The sequence below is a fragment of the Cuculus canorus genome, chromosome 10, assembly GCF_017976375.1.
Source record: "Cuculus canorus isolate bCucCan1 chromosome 10, bCucCan1.pri, whole genome shotgun sequence".
Taxonomy (NCBI): Eukaryota; Metazoa; Chordata; class Aves; order Cuculiformes; family Cuculidae; genus Cuculus; species Cuculus canorus.
This window is the reverse complement of record NC_071410.1, coordinates 7,434,881-7,449,715: the sequence shown is the minus strand read 5'-3', so window position 1 is coordinate 7,449,715 and position 14,835 is coordinate 7,434,881. Positions and strand designations below refer to the sequence as shown.

General features: G+C 49.0%; 1 protein-coding gene across 3 annotated transcripts in view; it reads right to left on the bottom strand.

The window, feature by feature from the left end:
* Positions 1 to 14,835, bottom strand: part of ARHGEF6 (Rac/Cdc42 guanine nucleotide exchange factor 6) — a 40,112-nt gene that overhangs the window by 4,763 nt on the left and 20,514 nt on the right. For 2 of the 3 annotated variants that reach the window (XM_009562502.2, XM_054075943.1), the window contains 11 exons: positions 13,859 to 13,981; positions 12,578 to 12,716; positions 10,607 to 10,666; positions 8,294 to 8,440; positions 7,314 to 7,400; positions 6,252 to 6,330; positions 5,339 to 5,472; positions 4,918 to 5,043; positions 1,941 to 1,961; positions 1,044 to 1,137; positions 19 to 108 (listed from right to left, as the gene is read on the bottom strand). In XM_009562502.2, the coding sequence (XP_009560797.2) occupies positions 19 to 108; positions 1,044 to 1,137; positions 1,941 to 1,961; positions 4,918 to 5,043; positions 5,339 to 5,472; positions 6,252 to 6,330; positions 7,314 to 7,400; positions 8,294 to 8,440; positions 10,607 to 10,666; positions 12,578 to 12,716; positions 13,859 to 13,981 (1,100 nt within the window). The remainder of the gene's footprint in view (positions 1 to 18; positions 109 to 1,043; positions 1,138 to 1,940; positions 1,962 to 4,917; positions 5,044 to 5,338; positions 5,473 to 6,251; positions 6,331 to 7,313; positions 7,401 to 8,293; positions 8,441 to 10,606; positions 10,667 to 12,577; positions 12,717 to 13,858; positions 13,982 to 14,835) is intronic. The other variant, XM_054075944.1, reaches the window with a different exon arrangement.

Genomic DNA, 14,835 nt, shown 5'->3' with positions numbered 1-14,835 from the left:
ATCTGGTTATGTGCCCACCTGAGCTGAGAGCTTGCTGGAAGCCTGCCCCGGTACAGTACGCCTCGATCACCTTCAGGATCTGAGCATCTTCTTCCAGCGCAGCAGTACCTGTAAAACATCGCAGACAACAGCTATCACAAAAAGCAAAGCGCTCAGGCTTCACCTCTCACAGACTTTGCTCCCAAGCCCCTTCAGAGAAGAGCGTGCTCCTTCCTTGACTGATACTCTCTGGGACTTTGCCTAATTCCCTTTTGAGGTCCCTTACATTTTATGGCCTTTGCAATGTCCCGTGGCGTTGAGCACCATGAATAAATGGTACAAAAATGCGCTTCTAACTGCTCATCTCAGCAAAACTCAGAGCACGATGCCTGACTCCAGGTGCAGGCAACACCGGGAGACAGGCAGGCAGAGAGCCCTTCTAGGAGGGGTCTGGTACAGCCACGGCAGAGCACGACTCAGAAACGTAAAGTCTTCATTTCCAGCCTCAGCTCAGTGCTGTCTTCTCGAGGGAGACAACTGACCTTCAAGCTGGTCACACACCAATGGGTGACCACAGCCTTTCCTGTGGAGCATCCCAAGTGGACTTCAGGGAGGTGTCAGTACATTCCTCTTGGCAGGTGAACACTGCTGCAGGGATAGGGCCTTTTTTTGTTCCCTGATACCGCTGCTGGTCAGGTAAGGGGTATGTACCAGCAGAGAGATAATTTGTTGACTGTTGATGTGCAGTTTTACTGCAGCTTTAATTACTTGGAGGTATCTCCTTGGCTTCATACACAGAACAAGACCACCCACAACCTGTGACCTTGTGCTAGCAATCACAAGGAAGCTGGTAGCATGTCTGGCAGTCGTAAGTAGGAAGGGATCTGCTAGAGGCCGAGGACTGGTGTGCTTCCAGAAGCCTCCTGTGCTCAGCAGCCTATAGGCTTGCTCACAATATGAGCAGCCTGCTGCAGTCTGCATTGTACAAAAGGCTGTTCTCAAAGTCCCGGAGATCACCGAGTACACAGAAACCTCCAAAAAGAAGAGAAAAATACAGCACTTACTTTTCCGAATAACAAACTCTTCATCAGATGGTTTCCTCTCAGTTTTCCTTTTTGGAAGAAACTTCTTCATTGCTTTTGGACTTTTGCTGGAATCCTACAGAGAAACAGATTCTTGTGTTTAACCAGGAGCAAAGGCAGCTCTAACGGCAGCGCAGCGCAGCTGAGTGCAGCTATCTGTGTTATGCAAAACACATTAGAGAACTACAAAGCAGACAACAACAAAGTTGGGGAAAATTATCTGTTTTGCCTTCCCATGTGCTTCTCCGCTGCTCCCTGAAACAGCAATGGGAATGGCACCTGCAGGTCTGGGCCAGGACAAGCTCCTCTAGCAAATCCAACGCTTGGCTAAGATCCTTCAGCCAAAGAATTCCAACACGTTCACAGCACTCCGGTCTGCTTAGCAACTCTAGGGTCTTTGTTAGAAAACCCTATAATGTTGTTTATTTCCTTGACTTAATTTGATTTCTAATATAAAACACTTGGCAAATGACACGGTTTCCAAATATTTTGTGAGTATAAATCCCCTCTTCCCCCCTCTCCGAGAACAAACAAATACATACAAAGTTAGTGTTTGCTACGACTTCACAAGTAAGAAACACAAGCTTTTATCTCCTTCACAGAGTTACAAGTCTCGCTGATTTGGAGAGAATTAGTGTATTAGTAGTTTACATGCAATATGGATTTTAAGCAGGAGAAGAGGTATGCCAGGAAGTTTAAGTACCATAACACTAAATCCTTCTCAAGAGTTATCTCAAAACGTATTGGCCAGTCGCCGCTGACTCTCACGATAACTTACTGACACAGCCAGGCGAAACTGGGGTCATGCAAGCACAAGAAGCACAAGCAGGAACAAGCATTCTTTGCCATGATAAGCCAAAGAGATGTATCTACCCTTACCTTTAAGATATAAGACATCCTCTACAATGAATATGCAAAGAAAGAGAAGATGAGTGTAAGAGATTGATGATTTTATTGACCAAGTCCATTAAATCCACAATTCTAAACCACATTTAAATGTTAGTCTTGTGATTAATGTGGCACACCCTCTGTACTGGTTTTAGAGCACTATCAACATGCAAAGGAGCACGGTGTCATGCAACACTGAAAAAATTACTTGTGAAACGCATGGTAAGTGGGCATTAATACACTCTGAATACATCGAAATAGAGAACATGCCTCCTTTGTTAGTAGCAGTTTTCTGTAGATGTTGCTTGTCTAAGAGAACGGTGCTTAAAAATGCAGCATCCCTTGGTGCTCGCCAAAGCTGCAGCCACCCCGTGTGCCCGGCTGTCTGCGCCCCAGGGGTCTGGCCCCATGCTCAGCACTGGTCCTGAGCTCTTCAACCCAATCCAGCCAGGATGCTCCTCTGCCCACCTGGGTGACAATCCCCCAGGATTGCATCTTCTCAAAGTGGACCCCCTTCGGAAGGGACCTGCCATCCTCACTGGAGACCTGACAGCCTCAGGCATCAGTGCAGCAGCACCTCCCCGCTCCACTGGCAGGACAGGGAGCTCCCTGCACACCCCACGCAGGGTCCCATCCCTGTGATGCTCGGCACAGGGACCCATGCAGCTCTCCTGCAGGTCTGGCGAGCAAAGTCCTGAGTCCTGACGTTATAAAACCCTTCACCTAATGCAAAGCAGGTCACTTAAAAAAAAAATAGAGTAGAAGAAATCATCTGTAAATCACTTTGCTAATCTGGATCCAGACGCAGCACTTTACCCACAGCACCTGCTCAGTCATTTGAAATGATTACTGGAAACAGAACAGGAAAAATGACCCAATTTAAATGGAAATAACAAGAGTGCTATGCGGTACGCAAGCAGGTTCTGGGGTTTCCTGAGCACAGCTAGGTATGAGGAAACGCACAAGACTGTGCCATCCCGTCCTACACTACTAGAAGCCAATTAAAGTAACACTGGATGTCTGAAAATCTCTACTCTTTTAATCAAACTCCCCCATTCCCTTCCCTGCAAATAACCTTTGAAATTTGTATTCCTTCATTATATCTTCATTATAAGGAGATGATTTGCACTGCACTGTCACCACAGGTCATTTCGTGCCCTATTTTAAATTAAAAAAAAAAAATACAGTGAAATAGGAGCTCTACTTAGTGACTGAGTGCCCCGGAGCGAGGGACAAGGCAGACGCAGATTTGTTTGGGCCAACAACTGAACTTACTTCACATTTGCCATCGGAGACTCATGTCCACGAGTCCATCCCCTGAGAGGGGAGCTGCTCCCCTAGCACAGGCTGGACTGACTGGGTACCAGGCTGAGCCTGCTTGACTCTGCTCCAGCTCTGGTGAACCCCCCTTAGGTTTCCACCGACGTGGCCAGCACAGCCCCATCAAGTAGTGGCTGATCCCAGTGAGCCTCCTCATCCGTCACATTTTCAGCTGCAAAATGTTTGCCATGGCCAAGCCCTGTGGTGACACTAAGCACCTCTGCAGTTGTCCCTGGTCTGGTCCTACCAACCGTCTCTGTATCAAAGCAACCACATTTCCACACCTCACGCAAGGACATGGCCTGATAAGCTTTTCACTGTCTGAGGACTTTCTAGCCTCAGCAGAGCCTTTAAATGAAGGCTTCTTTCACTGCTTTAGTGGCCCTGTGTTACCACCGTTCCTGCGCAAGCCACATTTTTGGTCCTTTGACACCTTGCACGCTACCGGCCCGCCTGCAGCATCATCCCGCCCCTTGGGGCTCCCTGTGTGCTCAGCCTCTGGGGTGAAAACCTCTCATCTGGTCCTGTGATGGACTGTGGTATTACTGATATCACTCCATCTGTGGTTTTGGTCTACCTTATAAACAAACATTAGCTTTGCACTTCCACACAGAAAAATTTCTCCTCTAATTCTAGCCTTTCCCTGTATTTTAATTCACCGTACAAGCAAGAAATGGTTTAATCTACATTAGAGGTCCGGATCATGCTAAGATTAAGGGTCACTTCCAGTCTGCTCGGTTGGTTCTTTAAGAATTTAATTCCCAAACTGAAATGTGTTGTTTTGAAATTTTAAGAAATAAATGTTAAGAAAATGCCGTGAGGCTACCTAAAATTTCCACCTGGAGTAGCGGACCCACAGCAGCTGGGCTCTCCATCCGCAAGGGCTGGGAGCGTGCAAGCCCCCTCCTTGCTCCCATCCCTCCTGCGTGGCTGGGCAGCGACGCTGCCAGAGCTGCTGTACCGAGAAGGGCAGCTGACTCAGAACCGGAGTGCTCGTTCAGTAAAAGGAAAGTTACCCGTGTTACTGGTGAGTAATCCCAAAAGCTTAACGTGAGATAGGGAAGGAGAGCACTGCAGTCATAGCAAGGGGCGAGAATGGGAGCTGGGTTGTATTTTGGGTTTCCCCCACGCTGCTTGCTACCTCCCAGGCTTGGGGTTTCTGCGGGGAGAGCAATTCTTGGGGCTTCTGCCTCCCATCAGGGTACAGGTGTGTCAGACACTCAGGTGGGTGGCAAAGGAGGGTTGAGTCCCACGGGGGCTGCAGGGAGCCCTGCTCCAGCCACCAAAACACAGGGTGGGAGACAAGTCCAGGAAGAGAAGGGGAGGCAGCTTCACCGCTGCACCAATGGGATATGCAAGGCTGCAGGACACCCCACTGCAGGACCAGTGACACCCAGCAGCCGTGGGTGCTGGCTACAGCAGCCACGAGCAAACATTGAGCCTGCCAACACACATGCTCGTGCTTTACCTGCAGCACAAAGCCAAATGCAGCAACAAGCACCCATCGTAGAATCGGGGCAGAGTCAGTTCTCTCAACATCCCCACTAACCTAAGCTTCTGCACCCTCACTACGGGATAAGAAGCCCAGACACAAGCACTAGAGATCGCCATGAAACCAAGGTCCTCTGCAGGCAGGCGGGATGATTACCTCTTTGTAACTCAGCGCTGCTGATGGTCTGAGTGGAGGAGCAGGACGGAGGCAGCTCAAGCTCCAGGGCTTGAGGATTTTGGGAGGTTCCAGAGGCCCACGTATCTGTCCAGCTGAACTAAATGTCTGAGAAAGTAGATGAGAAGCAAATGAAGATCGTTAGCCACCAAAAAATGTAGAGAAGCAGAGGGAGATGGAGAAGGGTTCACTGTGAACTTCTTTGACATATCTAAGTTGCACCAAAAATAGGGCAGGATACATGTAAAATGGTACAACCACAACATGGTCAAAAGCAAAACTGCAGGGTGGCCTTGCAGCTGTAGAGATTAGCTGAATAGCAAGGAGCACTGCTGAAACAGAGATATTAGACAGTGCTCAGGAACTCTGGGCAGCAGAGAGGCTGGGGAGGTGAGACACTTACTGAATGAGCGCTCCAGGACTGCGTTTTGGAAACGGTGTTGCATGTCCCTTTGGTCAGCCTTTGCAAGTGGTCAAGCCATTCATGCAAGTCCTGGCTGGTGCTGCAGGACACAGTGATCCGCTCCATCATGTTCCCTGCGGCAGAGGAGTAAAGAACCATCTTTAGCAAGCAGTAGAGACACAGGAGAAAACCCAGGTGAGCTCAATTCAGCACAGCAGCAAGTGGCTCCTCAGTTTGCACAGTCCAGTGGCTCTGAAAAGGCCAAGCAACAACTGGACTGCCCGTCCTGCTTCAGGCACCCAGTGCCAGCCAGTGTGGGAGCAGCACTGAAAAGTTAAGGGGACAGGTGAGATGAATGTGTGAAGAATTCTTTAATGTTGGAAGTAAGCAAATGTAACATTTCCATGATTAACAGGACACAAAATACCTCCCCACACAAACAGCTGCACTGCACCCAAAGCAATGAGCATGAACCCACTGTGTATAGCTACAAGTAATGAAATAAATTGAAAGGCAAAACCGGGAGGAACATTAGGAAAACTACCTGAAGAGCAGAGCCAATAATCTGTCAATAAACAAGGCTGCTCACAGCTACACCTGATAGACCCTGGGCATGCATGGCACAGAGCAGCGCTACTGGGACCACAACCAGCCCCGGCAGGAGATTCGTCCCATATGGAACACTCCAGTCTCCCAAAAGCAGGCTGGTACCAGAAACAGAGCTCAAAGGAGCCGGGAGGAGGTTGCCTCAACCAGGAAGGAGACGCTCAGGAACTCCGACAACATACAACAAAATAAAAAAAAAAAAAAAAAAAGAGTGTGGTGCACTGGTTTGGGGGAAGGAGGACCAATACCTCCAGCAGCAGCTGCTGTTCAGACTTGGAGGATGGCTTCAGGCAGGGGCCACACTAACCTGCGATTTCAAACACGTGCTCATTCCCCTCAGCATCTTCCAGCTTTGTCAGTGTCATTCCTGCTAAAGGCAGCTTTCCCTAGGAGAATTGACGAGGAGTCAGTGTCTGCATCTGCTTCCCAGCTGGCATTGTTCTGCTAGTTTCTGCTGATACCTTTCACTTTGGGAATTGCCATTAAAAACTAATTTGTGAAGGCCTTAGACTGCAGGAAGAGTCTGCTTTAATGTATGGATCTAGATTTGCCTGCACAGCTAGGGAGGAGAGAAGCCTCCCTGAGAAGAGGCTCCTGTGACAACTGAGTCATCCCTGGCTCATATTCTGCCTTTTCCCTTCACTAGGTGCAAACTCTTACAACCAAGACAGGAGGATGAACTTCCTCTGGTTTTTCTGGGAGCTTTCCCAGCCCTCCATGCTGCCTGCTCACCTCACTCCTGCTGACTGGGTAAAATCTAAAAACCCAGCCAAATCCTTCCAAATCCTTCCTGTCTCCCTCGTCGCCCTTGCCTACTACAAATGACACATTAGTACAAGAGTATCTTTTCCTGGACAGTACTGATAGTTTCAGATAAATGGAGAAAAGCCAAGCTCCAAACAGCCTGATTGCAGCCATTCAAATGGTAAAACACAAGAAATTCAGTGTTTTGGGGAGCCGCATGGAGTGGAAATTTTGGCCTCTTTACAGTGGGCTTTATAATAGTGAAATATTTTCCCAAGATAGCCCAACCCTGAGAGCCAGCTGGTTGGTTATGTGGGGCAAAACCCTATAGCTGGGGGTCAGGACACCTTACACATACACACAAAAGTCTTGAGGACAACATGTTGTGAGGGTTGGGGTTTTTTTCCACAGCATTCATACTTACCAAATGCTGCTTAATCAGCTGGCAGCGACAAAGACACTAAGTGTCCTGGCACCCACGGTAAAACCAAGCCCTGGCTGCCAGCCTAGGGCATTTGCATCATAACAGAGAGGTGTAAGAACATAGAGGATTTGAATTTGATAAGAGTTATCTGATTTCCTTTTTCACATCTAACCCTTCCAACTTCAAATTAAGGGTGCCTACCTGATAGATGAACCCACTCATCCGTGGGCTTGCAGACAGCATCAGCAAAACATTTGAAAACAACAAGAAATATCGCTCTTCTTTTTCCTGCGGGGATAAGAAATTAGGTTAGTCCAGTTTGCAATGCATCACAAGCACTTTCCTCCAGCAAATTGAACCTGGTGCAGCTGGAATCACAGCTTGTGAGAGAACACCCCCAAACCTATTATTTTGTCTTTTTTTCTTTACTGCATCTCATTTCTGTACTAGTTTTTCCTGCACACATTTATGTCTGCATCCTGCTAATCCTAACATTACTGACTTTCTCTTCCGATCACTTCAGAGTGTCTTGGAAGTCTAAGCCCTTGCATGCCCCAACAGTTCATATCCCAAACAAGACGTGGGGAATAGAGTCTACAGGGCTTTGTTTTCCAGGCCTTCCCTTTCCACAGAAAAGTTGCTATACCTAGCAAGCAGGTCAGTGGTAACAGGCATTTTCCCACACAGCAAACACCAACCATGGCTTTAAAACTATGGTGAAGGTCTGTGGCAAGCACTGGTGCGATGATTTAGGACCAGCGGCACAGGAATTCCTCCAGTTATTTCCAAAGTGCAGTCAGCTCTGGAGTGGGATGTGACAGCAGCTGCCACGCTGTGCACAGGACGTGGCAAAATGGTTATGCTAATGCACACTTTCAAGTCACTCTCATTTCTCAGAGTAAGTCACAGGGGGGAAAGAGGGAAATTAATGTGCTATGCAACACTGATACTTGTTTTGCTTGAAAAGTGTGTCACCAAAGGCTTGAAGCTGAGCCCCTGCGATGCCGGACTCTAAAGACGTGCACGTTGCTCAGCTCTTCCCCAGGTAAAATTATTTATCAGCATCATTTGCCAGCACGTTGCTGGCCTGCAGCGAGAGTAGCTGCTGCCTTGTATAGTTGATTCCATGAGCAAGGGGGTATTTGGACACAAGTCTTTGCCAGGAGAGAGACCACACTTACCTCACTTCCCCCAAACTGTACCATAACCTGGGACATGTAGATGATGTTTCCCATTGTTTTTATGTCCTCTCCTTCCCAACGCTGGATGGATTCAGAAAGGATCTGCAGTTCGAGTTGTTTCCTCTTCCTCAGCTCTTGGCATTGCGTCTGGGAATCACAACAGGGATCTTCATTAGCTGAAGAGCAGGCGCAAATTCAAACTGCCTCAATGAAGATGGTTTCACCATTAACACTCCCACAGTGACGTGGGCTCAGGGCTGGTCACGTCGAGGGATCAGGAAAACCTGCTTTGTGTCTATTACACAGTTTGTTAAAAAAGAATCACAGCCCAGCAGTTATGAATTAAGGAATACATCAAAATGTCAAAGGAATTGCAAACTGCACCAGGCAAACGTTTCTTTCCAAATCAGTCCTGTTAAAGTACAGGGTCACATTTTCCAAACCAAGATAGCACAGAGTTAAACGTCTCTAATTTTGCTGCTGCTCTGAAGAGATTTTGCCCGTTTTGCCCAAAAGGCAAAGAAAGTTATGCTTGCAGCAATGCAAAGGCCCCAGGAATTAGATGGGCAGACATTTTCTAACCAAAACTTGCAAACGCAAAAGTGGGACTTGGCTCAATATTTCAGCAGTGCAGTAGAGTAGCGCAAAAAGGAGCTTTTGAAGGTGATATAACTGAAAAGACTGCACCGATCCTCAGCAGCTGGGGACTGGTAAAGGTCTATGGAGCAGCCAGTCCTCCAGCGGCTTTCAGCAAGCAGAGGACTATGCGGACTGAACAAAGATAGCCCTGCAAATCTGAGCAAAACTTGCTTTAACTGACCTCTCTGCCAATGGGGAAAATTGCTGCAAAGCCAAACCCAGGCTCAGTTTTCACCAGCTGTTTGTTTTTTCCAGACCCTTGTTTCTGACAGAAAATTTCCTCCTTTCCAGCCCAGTTTCATCCAAACTCTTTGACTATCCAGGTCTTCAAAGAGAGAGACTGCATTGGGTCTAATCTGAAAACACATGATTTTGAACCAGACTGGGGAAGCTTCCTTTGGTTTTGCAACTACTGCGTGATTTGATGGCTCCCTGGGTGTCCAAATTCAACGTTCCCAGGATGTAAATCCATATAAAATCCACAGCAATCCATCAAATTCTGTGCAGAGGTGCCACTGCAAATGACAGCAACTCCATGTTTCCTGCCCTGCTGTCACTTGGGAGCCTCCCTGATCCCACCACGGGGCCATGAATCCATTGCGAGGGGCACCTCTGCCCATCTAAGCTCAAATCGGCACTGACCCTCATATGGTGATGCCATCAAATTGCTCAGCACCCAAGTACACATTCCAAGTAAAACCATTCATCACTTATGAGCATTCCTAAAGATAAATGACACCCTGCAATTTAACTGAATTATTCCACTATTACCTACCAGAATAAATGGAAAGGGAGCCGAGTTTCTAAGTAAATGTAACATGATCGCCCTTTCCTGTTTTCTATGAACTTTCTCCTCCTCCTCTTTTATCTACACTGCTAAACACCGAAAACTTGCATCTGCTGTGCTAAGGAAGGAAGCCGGACCACATCTGGAGTGGTTATAGTGAAAGGTATTCAGTGGCTACAAAGCGAGAGAGACTATAGCTTTTTGAATAACCGAAAAAAGCTTTGCTGGGTAAAACCTCTGCACATGTGGATGGCTTTTCCCCTTCTTTTTCATCTCATTGCAGTAGGACTTTAAGGGGCGTAGGTAACGGAGCTCACAGAAATAGGTTTGTAATCTCTGACTCACCCCTTCGCTGCCACTTGCTCTGTTCCCCACCGATGGCCATGGCACCCGGTGCCACAAATTATCTGCAATGCGGTCAAAGCCTCCTGATGCCTGGGGAGAAAATCTCAACAAAACCAAGAGCCGCTCGACAGGCTCAGAGGGGCTGAGTCAGAGGCCTGGGTTAACCTTTCATGGTTCACGTGAGCGAGTAAGGGGTGGTCGCGATTCAGGTGGCAAATGATTAGGGCGTGGAGGCAAAAGGAGATAAAAGAGATTCTGACACTACTGCTACCCACAAGTAGGTTTTACAGTGGAGAAGAAAGCCAGGTCCTCCGTTTCTGCTGCTGGAACCACAAAGCCAGCGTGTAACGGCTGAAACACGCAGCCAGTGGGACATCTCTAGCCTTGAAACTTGAAATTAAAATTGTTTATAACCCATCTTTTCCATTCCAAAAGGCCTTTTTTTTTTTTTTCCTAATGAGGAGACAAATGTCAGGCTTGACTCATTCTTCGTGAAATGCAGCTCTGAAATGGAGTGCTCTATTTTAAGAATTGCCACCTACCACAAGGGACTTGAAGGATGTGACGGCTTTCAAAACATCTTCGTGATCTGCATGCGCCTCCTAGTGAAGGGAGAGAAAAATCCCTCAGCCAGCAGCACCCACTGCCCCATCGCACCCAGGGCTGCAGAGCTGGCAGGGACCTGGGGGATGTGGTGGGGCTCAGGCATCATGGGCTGCTGGAGAGGGCCAAACCTCCCCAGGTATCTTGTTCACCACCCTCTTCAGTGTGATATGGTTTAAAGCAGCAACGTAACTCATCAATACCTATTTAATGAGTGTAAAGTGGCCACAGCAAGAGCAGATATGATTTTACTTTGAAAAATTCACCTTGCAAAGGAAATCAGTCAAAACAGGCAGAGGTGCAGGGTGGATTTCTGGTTTCACCTTCTGGAAGGTGAAGGAGACTGCATTGGCATACAAAGTATTCCAGCTATTGTCCCAGCAAGGGTGCAGTTTCCCTGAGCATCCATGGGAGTTTCACCTCTGGGTTTAAGGGAGGGCACGGCTGACCATGGAGCTCTTGGGCCAGGGAGAGGAAAACAGGATGCTGGCCCCTATCTCTGACTGCAGCTGCTCTCTGCTGCTCTCCCAGCACCTCCTCCTGGGCATCTAAGGCCCTACATCATAAGATCTTCACCATCCAGACCCCATGTCAAGTAAATCCTAAGATGTCCAGGTTGTGACAGAGCTGTCCTGGCAGCTGTCAGAGGCTGTCTAGGATCGCTCACCTCCAAATCCAGGACGAGGGCTGCCCCAAACACACCTGTCGCATCGCCAGCTGCACAGCAGTGCAGGGAATGCTCTGGTATACATCCACACCACATACATCTACATTGCATACATCCATGCTCTTCCCACGGCATCGCAGCTTAGCCCTCAGCCCTACTGATTCATGCAACAAAACCCCCACCCTCAGCTTAGAAAACTAGAAGAAATAGCTGACGTGTGTGTCCCCAGATCCACTGCAGACCACATCCAGCATCCTGCAAAGAGCACGCTGTCTCTGTACAGGCACGGTGGCTGCAGCCAAGCTCAGCTCAGTCCCTGCAGCTCAGGTGACAGCAGGACAGGGGCAGGTGAGGTCTGCAGTGCGCCTACAGGGCAGCCTCTTATGCCCTCTCCTAAGCAGAAAACCCCCCTGGCTCAAGCACAAAGGTTTTAATCCTCTGGCTGGGATGTGAATTTGAATGCTCATGGCTAAGCATGCTGAGTAATTAACTGGTAATCAATACTGGAAGAGGGGAAAAGCAAACCCAGTTAAAAATAGACCGTTACTTCTGTTTTCTTGCACCACCCCTGAGGTCCACATCCCCATGGCTGGAGTGCACCAGCAGGCAAGTAGCGGAGCTCCACCAGCAGAGATCTTTAGAGTCCCCGGGGGGGAGAGATGTCCTAAAGCAGATCTGCCGCTCGAGGAGGAAATCTCTATCCCCTTTTGCTGCTCTCCCTGCTCCCAGGCACTTGCTCCTCCACCCCCGTGTCTGTGCTGGCTGCCAGATCGATGTCTGCCTGTGTGGCTCTGCCTCCACCCAGGAGCATAAGCTGCGTCTGAGGGGTGGGGATGTGCCTGCGAACAGCAGGAATGAGCAGCAAGGGGTAGGAATCTCGTAAAAGAATAATAAAAATACTGATTGATTACCTGCTGTGCAAATAAATACCAGTTGTAGCCAGACTCTGAACTCAGATTTTATAATGCTTGTGCCAAAAATAGCCCATCTTCGAGGAAGGGCTGTGGTGAAGAGCAGGCAAAGCCTTCCCACAACATCCCCCAGACTCCACCGCTTTCCCACTTTCAATCTGAAAAGCTGATAATGTCCCATCGAAGTGGAACACCTCCTTGGATGGGTGGTATGTACTTTTAGCAATGTGGTGCTCAAACACCAAGGGGCAGAGGTACCTCTTGCAGCTCAGGGGGCAGTTCTTGCAGCACCAAGGGGCACAGCCTGCCCAGCAGTCTCACATCCCACCTACCTCCATGTGCCGCTCCAGCTCCTGCAGCAGTGTCACATATTTATCCAGCCTCAGGAAGGGTTTGCTGAGGCTCGTGGTTAAGATGAGGATGCCTGGGTTTGCCGCACCCTGGCTCTCCATGAACTTCTCCAGCTCATCACTATAAATAGAGACAGCAACAACAAGAAGGGCTCGCCTTCGCCAAGGGCTGTGTTTTGATGCCTCCCACGCTCTCCTGATGGCTGGGGCTCTGCTCCGAGCTGAGCCGAGCCGTGCTGCTTTCAAGGCAGCCCAGCCTCCCCTCCTAGCACCCACTGCTGCAAATCCAGCAAGGCAGGCAGGGAGCTGCGCGCTTCCAGCCGATCCAGACCCCACTCCCCTGGGGACGCGGGGAGGTTGCTGCATGGTGGTGGGGTTTGGTGCGCACAGCCTCTGGAGCGCACAGCAGGTGCCACTGGCACCAGCAGCTGGTCCCCCAGCACAGGCAGGTGGCACAGGTGTCTGGTGGACAGCGTGGGCTGCAGAGGCTGGTGCTGTGCTGGAGGATGCTGCAGCAACACAGCAGGACCTTGCTGGGAGCTGTGACGCAGGTGTGAGTGCGTACATCACTCCAGAAAACACGGTTTGTGTGTGTCAGCACATTTGCCAAAGCCGGCTCTTGGCTTGATTTAAGAAAAGGGGTCAGACTGAGGAACCGCATGAATGAGTCATTTACAGGAGCCAGGCTTTTTGTTAGGCTGAATTAAAGCTGGATTTCAGCAGGTAAGTAAATATATTGTGAGTTCCTACTACAGAACATGAAGACCCAAACAGTATGGCCAGGATCCCGGCTTTCCCATCACTGCAAGGAGGACACCTAAACTGCATTGGGGATGACACAGTTGTAGCCTTTTGGCTTGGCCATTTGGTTGAATGGCAGCTCAGTTATTACATTGGGTAACTCCAGGTGAGTTGACAACGACCCTCTTGCAGCGATGTGCCCCACACCGTAGTGCCACCAGGGAACATACTGCCATCTGCCATTGCGTGAGCATTTCGGAAGTGGGTCTGAACCAGCATGTGGGTCCTTCAGCAAGTAACAGTCATAGGAGATGCTACTGTAAGGGCTGAGGTTGGCTTTGTTTCACCCAAGGGCAGAGTCCTGTGAGAGACAGGACCTGTGAGACCAGCTCTGAATCTTATGTTATCCCCTTGGCCTGTTGTAAAAATACAGGTCAAAAGCCATGCCAGATCAAATATTAATAATAAAAGTACCTTTTTAAAGGAGGGATTTTAGTCTGAATCTCCTCCTCCATCACTCACCTGTGTTGCGTGAGGACATTGACTGCAGATGGGTGGTTAGCACAGTACATCAGGTACAGGGACCTGAATTGGGGCATCAGGTTCATGAAACAGCCTCCCACGCGCTGCTGGTTCTCGGGGAGCCTATGAATGCCAACACACCAGCCACAATGTTAAGCCCCTCAATCTGAACCCTGCAGCTACGGCTTTCTCGAGTATCTGCCCAGGAATCACCTGCTGCATGGGGACATTCCCAAGTCACTACATAACTGCAGCACCAAACAAAATACCCACGCCTACCATCTGGGGAGAAGCAAGAAGGATATCCTCAGATGGGACTGGGTTTCCGTGATGCAAACAGCCAGTATCACAACCTGTTATGAGGCGGGAACAAGGTGTGACCCAGCACGTCCTGTCCCACCAGCAGAGCTGCAGCTGGGATGCTGTATCCCACTGCACCTGATAAGGGTGTGCCAGAAAGCACTGGGAGCAATGGAGGGGTGGTCCCACTTAGGGGGACCCATGAACATGAGCCAGGAGACAGAAAGTGAGAAAGGGAAGCCACAGCCTGAATACATTTCCAGTATTTGGTCTTTTCCCCATCTCTTTTCAGCCTTCAAAGGAGAGGCTGGGATCAGGCTGAAAATGTGTGCCGGCCTCCCTGTGGGAAATTATTACATCTAATAATCTGCTGTTTGCTCCCTGGCAATCCACATCTTCATTTCTGCCAGACCTCCCACCCTGCGTGTGTCTGCATCTTTGGTCTAGTGACACTTTCATGTCAGCTATAGCGACAGTCTCGTTCAGCAGGTGTCTTAACAGCAGAAATGTCAGAGTTTCTTCCACCTTCCCTCCTGCCAAAGCATTACCTGCTGTCTTTCTTCAATCCTGTTATTTTCTTCTATATTTAACAAGTCTAAGACAGCAGCCAGGAGGAGTATTAATGAATGTGTCTTTCTATTATTTTTAGCTGCAGTTTAATGGCTCAACACCCTCAA